This window comes from Pteropus alecto, unplaced genomic scaffold (assembly GCF_000325575.1).
Source record: "Pteropus alecto unplaced genomic scaffold, ASM32557v1 scaffold78, whole genome shotgun sequence".
Lineage (NCBI taxonomy): Eukaryota > Metazoa > Chordata > Mammalia > Chiroptera > Pteropodidae > Pteropus > Pteropus alecto.
In genome coordinates, this window is record NW_006443124.1 from 18,348,448 (window position 1) to 18,356,625 (window position 8,178).

At 34.4% G+C, this 8,178-nt stretch overlaps 1 protein-coding gene across 1 annotated transcript; it reads left to right on the forward strand.

Moving 5' to 3' along the window:
* Positions 1 to 5: 5 nt before the first annotated feature.
* LOC112471917 (olfactory receptor 2M3-like) lies at positions 6 to 482 on the forward strand (the record flags this gene model as incomplete). Its single annotated transcript, XM_025040620.1, has 1 exon — positions 6 to 482. A coding segment is annotated over one exon (477 nt), but the record flags the coding sequence as incomplete, so codon positions are not given.
* Between the last annotated feature and the right edge of the window lie 7,696 nt (positions 483 to 8,178).

Below are 8,178 nucleotides of genomic sequence, written 5' to 3' on the forward strand. Positions count from 1 at the left end.
GTTCCACTGATGGTATAATTGAAGTTGCAGTGGTATTGTCCTTTTCATATTGTGCCCGAGAAATACCTAGTTTTTTCTGTGACGTCCCTGCCCTACTCACTCTCTCATGCACTAGCACCTTGCTATTTGAAAGAACGATGTTTATCTGCTGTGTTGTCATGCTTCTGCTCCCTATAGCAGTCATCATAGCTTCCTATGCTCGTGTTATTCTGGCCATCATTCGCATGGGGTCTGCAGAGGGTCGCCGCAAAGCTTTCACCACCTGCTCCTCCCACCTTATGGTGGTAGGAATGTACTTTGGAGCTGGCATGTTCATATATATGAGGCCTGTTTCTGACCACTCCCCCACCCAGGACAAGATGGTGTCCGCCTTCTACACCATCCTCACTCCCATGCTGAACCACCCCCTTTTTAGCCTTCGCAACAAGGAAGTGACCAGAGCATTCATGAAGGTTTTGGGGAAGGAAAAGCATGCAGAATAACTTGCTTAAGTATCTTTATTATTTGCTTTTTTTGCCCCTACTTTTGTTACTCTTTCTTAAATTTATGTATTATTCCATTTATTCAGTACCTAACATTTATCCATCATTGTAGCAACAAAAAAAGATTTAGAAACAAAAAACTATTTGCATTGTTTTGTTTAAGAATTTCATATTTTTATTATGGTAAATATAAGATATGACTGTAAGTAAAGTTTGCACAGTAAAATGCACAGTTTTATATATTTTTAAAATCAACGTTAGTTATAAATGAGGAGTGTTTACCTGTCATAATACCCTGTTGATTGATTGTGCTTTTAAAACTTAATTTGTCTTTTAACATGTTATAGGTTTAACCTTGACAAAGGAAAAGATTTTTCCTATGTTCAATATCATAACTTGAATTGATAATTTTCTAAATGCATGACCAAGATAATTTCATACAAAATTATAAATATGAATTTAAGATCATTACGAAAATGAATTTAACATAACCAGATGGAGGAGAGAGAGTCTCTAGGACAAGTTGTACTCTAGCATATTGAACTTTAGTTGTATTGGAATGTCTTCTTCTTTAGGATACTGGATGATTGGGGAGTTTCCATTTATTTCATTCCCCTAGAGACTTCAACCTTACAAATAGGAGACTAAAATGTGAATATGAATCTTTCAGTTCTGGATTCACCACACTTAGACATTTTAATCCTTATGTGAGTAATGAACTGCAATTGTATGAATCATGATTAATTTTTAATCGAGAAGTCTTTCATTGTTAAGTCTACACATATTTTACTCATGTATTGCATACTTGCCATAGATATTGTTGTTTTAATATTTACATAAAATTAAGTATGATCCTAGAGATTGTCATGCTTTTATGAGGAAAAAAATCTCTATAGCCTAATATCAATACAAACTGTTCTGTTAAATCTCTGGCACAATATTCTCACTGTATTAATTTTCTTCACTGCATAATAGCCTTAAATAGCAGTCATTTATTATGCCATGGTTTGTATGAATCAAGAGTTCTGGCATGGCTAACCTAATTCTTCTGCTCAAGATCTTACAGAATAGTAAACCAGATTTAGGCTAGGACTGACACTTCATCTGGGGCTCATGGTTACTTCCAAGCTCACACAGTTATTAAAATAAGTTTTTTCTATGCAGCTAAATAATCTTTGGTTTCTTGCTTGTTAAAAGCCAAGAGAAGGGTTTTTATGGCCTCAGGGAAAGCCTCATGCCTCTTATACGGATTCTACAACTGATGAGGCCAACCTAATACAGAATCAGCCCCCTTAGATTGCTTAGAATCAATTGATTTGGAACTTTAGTTACATCTGCATGACCATTTTTACCTTATAGTATAACACAAGAGTGACACCAAGAAATGTAGATCATGGGAGACAGTATAGATTGTTGCTACCGAACACACACAGATTACTTAAAGACTCATATCCATGAAAGTCATAAAAATAAAATTACAATTTCTTATTCTGTCAGTAATGTGAGATAACATTGGTTAGTGTCCTAATGATTGACTGGATTAAGAAAATTTAGAAATTCTTTAATATATTAATACACCTATTTAATGAATCAACATAGTTTATGTAATTTGATTATACTCATAATTTGTTCCTAGCACATACAGTGTATCTTCTATTTACTATAAATACCTAATACAATAAATAGGAAAACACTGTTGATCTCAAAAACAATTAAGAATGCTGTACTCTATATTTTTTCCATTTTTCATTTCTAGAAGTTAATTAAAATAAATACTGTCTTTTTAGGATTCTCTGCACAAGTAAATAAATAAGAAAGACTAAGTTAAATGAAGTATTATTCATAATGTATTATTTACTTTATTGAACAAAAATATCTAACTCATAATATCACTTAATATTTTTTATGGAAAGTCAACTCATTCATAGGTTAAACAAGTTTTTTTTTTTTTTTGCATTCAGATGAAAGGAGATCAATATAAAATAAGTATTATATTACCCTATCGAGATTTTTGTGTATAGGTCTTTCACATGCTTCATTAAGTTTATTCTTAGGCATTTTATATTTTTTATTACAATTGCAAAACAACTTAATTTTTTTCTGAAATTTCACTCTTAGTATATGAGAATACTGTAGATTTTTGTACATTAATTTTGTATTCTGCAACTTTACTGTATTTGTTTATTGCTTCTAATAGTTTTTTTGGTGGAGTATTAGGATTTACTATATAGAGAATCATATCATTTGCAAAAAGTAACAAATTTACATCTTCATTCCCAATTTGGGTTGAATGTCTTTTATTTATTTCTCTTGTCTGAATGCTCTAGCTAGGAATTCCAATGTGGTACATATATACAATGGAATACTACTCAGCAATAAGAAAAGGTGAAATATTGCCATTTGTGACAACATGGATGGATCCTGAGATTATCATGCTGAGCAAAGTAAGTCAGACAGAAAAAGCTGAGAACCACGTAATTTCACTAATATATGAGATATAAAACTGAAAGCAACAAATGAACAAGATAGAGATTCATACACACAGACCACAGTTTAGTGGTACCAGAGGAAAGAGGGGTGGGGGAGGTATATAAGGGAAAAGGGGGTCATATATTTGATGACAGAAGGAAATTTAACCTTTGGGTGGTGAACAAACAATGCGGTATACATATGACATATTATTGAATTGTACCCTTGAAACCTATATAATTTTTTTAACCAGTGTCACTCCAATCAATGTTTTTAAAAAACAAAAGTGCTCTAGCAGGTTTCAAAATGATTCCTTTTCCTTTCCCCTAGCCAGAATCAAGAGGAAATTTCTCCTGATTTTTACTGTGGGATCATGATTGAGTTCCTAGATATAAGTATCACAAAATTTTAGGGGTCCTCTAGGACTGGGTCCCCTGGAGTTTTTAACACTCGTGATTGTCTTCAGGGAGCTTCCTGCGAGTTGTCAAGTACAGTTCCCACTTTCCTATCCCAGCAACACTCCCATGGCAGTTTTTGCCAGGACGCCCTATTCTTGCCCTGCCTGCTTCCCAGTCTTGAAAGTATTTATTTGCTATGTGTTCTTCCCTCTGGTACAGATGGTCCCTTCCTTGAAATGGTTTGACTTACTATGTTTTGACTTAACAATGGTTGAAAGCAGTACATATTCAGTAACCTGTATTTCAACTATTGGATTTTGATCTTTTCCTGGGCTAGCAATACTCTGTCATGATGCCAGGCAGTGGTGGTGTCCACAGCCCCCAGTCAGCCACAAGATTGTGAGGGAAACTACCGGTGCTCTGTGATGTAAGACTGCATGCATTTTTGATTTGCAATGTTTTCAACTTATGATGGGCTTATCTGGACGTAACTCATTGAAAGCTGAGAAGCATCTGCACATCCAGGAAGACTCAACAATTTCTCAGCTTGTTCAGCTTTTTATATTTTTTAGGATGGTGGATGATTTCCAAGCTACTTACATGTGAAACTGGAAACCATCCTCCCACTTTCAATCAATTATTAACTGCATAGAATGTATTTCCTACCTTCTCTTTCATTTCATTTTGTTTCTCATTTTTTCCATTAACACCTCTATTTCTGTTCCATTGAATTGTGTTGATTCATTTTAAATCTCTGCACATATCTTTTTGTGGGTATTCTATAGATATTTTCTTTGTGGTTACCTTGGTGATCACATATAACATTCTATAGTTATAGCAATCTATTTTAATCTGATAGCAACTTAAGTCATATAAAATACTCTACTCTTTTATTTTTCTGCCCTATCTTCGTAATTGATGTCACCAGTTATACCTTTATGTATTGTCTACACATGAACATATATTTATAATGTTTTCATATGCTTTTATGTTTAAATCATGTAGCAGAATACAAAATAAACTTACAAAGTGAAATTTTAATAATAGTTTTTATGTTAGTTTATGAATTTAACTTTACCGAAAGACTCTATGGCTTTGAGGTACTATCTAGTCTCCTTGCTGTTCAACTTGGAGGAGCTTTTTAACAATTCTTCTAGGTCTAGCGTTCATAAACTCTCTCTGATTTTAATTTTTTGTGTATGTTTTAATTACTCCTTTTGAAGGACAGTTTTGGCCAGATATAGTGTTCTTGGTTGACTGGTTTTGTTTGTTTGTTTAGCACTTTAAATATTTCATCCTATTGTATTCTGACCGACAAGGTTTCTACTAGGAAATTAGCTGATAATCCTATAGGGTATACCTTGTGCATGAGGAGTTGATTGTTTCTTGCTGGTTTCATGATTCTCTTTTTTATTGTCTTTTGACAGTTTTTGTTTGTTTGTTTGTTCTATTTATTCTTATTTTTTTATGGTGACATTGGTCAATAAAATCCAGTAAGTTTCAAGTGTACAATTTAATAGTATGGGGTGTGTGTGTGTGTGTGTGTGTGTGTGTGTGTGTATTGCATTGTGTGTTTACTCTCATTGTTTCTTTCTGTCACCACATATTTGACCCCTTTTACCTCATCTATCTCCATCCTCCCCCCTTCCCCCTCCTCTTTGGTAAACACTAGTTCATGTGCATGAACTTCTGCTTCTTTGTAATGTTTCCTTGCTGCTTTTAAGCTCATATCCCACATATAAGTGATATCATATGGTTTTCAACTTTTTCTGTCTGGCTTATTTTGCTTAGCATGATTATATCAAGGTCCATCCATGTTGCCACAAATGGCAGTATTTCGTCTGTTCTTATGGCTAAGTAATGTTTCATTGTATATACGTACCACAGTTTCTTTATCTAAATCATCTATCATAGGACACTTTGGTTGCTTCCATTTCACTCAGAGTACTCTCCATGGTCTATAACTTCCTGAAAAATTGAGTTTACCCTGCTTAGTTTTTCTTTGACCTGACTTACTATTTCTCTCTCATGATCATTCCATACTTTTCCTACCAGATGCCTTGCTGTACGCAGACCAGCATTTCACACCTTAATGCTTTGGACTGACTGATCCTTTTGCCCAGAGAGCCCTCCACGTAGAGTCAATAGAGCTAATTATTCCCTTTCTTCAATTATATGCTGAAATGTCACCTGGTGTGCAGGTCTGGCTCCTCTCAAAGTGTGAACCTTCAGAACTCCCAAATTACTTTCTCTTGAGGATTTTGTTTTGTGTTTTCAAAGTATTACCCATTTTTAATACATGCTATCATCCAGTATATGTTTGCCTTTCCCTGCTAGAATGTCAGCTTCCCATGATCATACCTTACATATTTTATTCACTGATATATTCAAAGTATCAGGCACAAGGTAGTCAGTCAATACATAGTTGTTAAATAAAAGCGGTCATATAAGTCAAGGTATAAAATAGCTTTCCTTAATTTTGAAACATGCTTATATTTGTTTTTTTATTTGATTTTAAGAGGAAATAAATGAAAAAAAATTGTAGAGAGAGTTAAATTTCAGGATAATTGGAGAGAACACTGAATTGGGGGAAATTGAGACAACTGGAGATAAACAAGGAGAATTATGGAAGAAATCATAAAGTAAAGAAAAGTAACAAAGACACCCAAAGAATGTGACATGTGAAAACCAAGGATGAGTTTTATTCAGAGTTCCAAATGGTGTGATAAATTTTGGTTTACTCAGAAGGACACAGAAATAAAAACTCGTGATCTGTAAGTAGTTCTCCAGAGCTGCCTTCATGGCTTTGTTCCTTAGGGTATAGGTAATGGGGTACTATATAGAACAGAGACACCAGCAGTCCAAAGCAGAGGGAATATCTGTGGCAGGCTTCAAGTAGACCACTCTAGCAGCACCAAGAAAAGAAGCAACAACAACCAGGAGAGGAAATTAATACAAACACTGAGTATAATGATCAAACAGAGAAAAAAGTAAGTTGAAAGGAGATTTACAGGCACACTTTGCTCTATTGCTGTGGTCAGTATCTCTGAACCACCATCCTGTACAGTACCCAAGGGAGAGTTATTTTTCTTTATCTCATCTCTGCCCTCCAGCCAATCCTTATAAACACACCTAACATTAACCCTCATGGATTTTTGAAAACTCCAACTTACACATATGTTGATCATTAGAAAGTAACTTTAAAAAAAAATTGACGAATTTTGGATGAGTTGCAAACTGCCTCTTCTCATGGCTTTACTTTTCTTTCCTTTTCCTTTCCTTTTTCTTTCCTTTTTTTCTATTCTTTTGCCTTTTCTTTTGTTTTCTTATAATGATCATTTCCAGTACCACTTTCTTTGATATTTGGGAAAAAAATATGGGATTGTAAATGGCCATATGTAATAATATTAAGCCAAATGTCTAAAAGGAGAGTGCTACATTAAAAAAAAAAAAGTGTCACATAAGCTGGTAAACTTATTTTCTCTTCAATGAACAATGTACAAAGATAAGAAACCTAAACTTTATTTGGGTTTCTCTCTCTTATAATCTTTGTGACCAAAATGATTAGATAATTAAGACAGATATAAGAATAGGAGTTTAAATTAGCTGTAAAAACAGGCTTCTTGGAGCCCAGGTCAGGGCACAGTGGAACATAGTACTGATTAGCCCCAGTAGATCACATGAGGATAGAATGAGATGTGCTTCAGTTACTCTTGGCTTAGGGATCGTAGCTACAACACTGGACATGTTTTCCCTTCTGGTCTCTAGAAGCCCAATTATCAACACAGAAACCTTCAGTATGTCAATTTAGTAATGTTCTTTTAGTGGTTATTATAATTGACTACATCTCTTTGTTCTCATTTTAGTTGAAATTACCAAGGAAAAATATTTTTAAACTTAGAAAATAAAATAAGCATCTATAGCAAAATGAAGAACCCCTTAAAAATTGCAAAACTTAAAATAATTGTAAGTATCAGAACTAAGAACACATATTTATATCAATAATGATTTATGGATTACATTTAACCAGAAAAATCAATATGCAAAAAATGAAAACCTCTCCATATTCTGTGTCAAACAGATATACCTAAATAAGAATGATTCAGACAGATGAAAATAAAAGACGGGGAAAGTAGCTTGAAATCATGTAGTCAGTACCTTATCTATATCAGAATGTAAGCTTACATATCTGATGGTTTATATATCTATCTTTCTGTCTGTATCTGTCTATGCATGTACACATGTGTGTATGTATGATATGTGTATCTATCTTCTATCTCTATCTATCTATCTATCTATCTATCTATCTATCTATCTATCTACCTATCATCTATTCATCAATCCATCTATTACTGTCAAATTCTACATAATAGTAAGACATGGAGCCATGCACAAACCACTGCTGATTGCTTCTGAAACTAACACAGACATTCCTTGGTTAACTATTGTTTCCTTGCTCTAATTGTACAGATGGGGTCAACTAATTCAGTGCACACACTTGAGAAATCTAAATATAATCTATAAAAGAGCCAGTTGCAATCTTACGAACTACACGAACCTCACCAAAAGCTATGGCAGGGTTGTAGGGGACAGCACAGAGCATGGAAAGTGAATATCTTACCTTCCTAGATAAAATGAGCCCTCTGGAGGTGAGGCACCCTCTGCTCAAGGCTGTGTGTCTTAATGCAAGATGACCTGCCTCCTCGAAGAGACGTACTTTATCTGAGTTACAGAATTCACAGTGTAAGACTGAGTATGCCCAAGTACAGTCAAATTCACAGGGCAGCCAAGATGAGCACAGTCTCAGCCACACTGCTCCTGAAAATGCG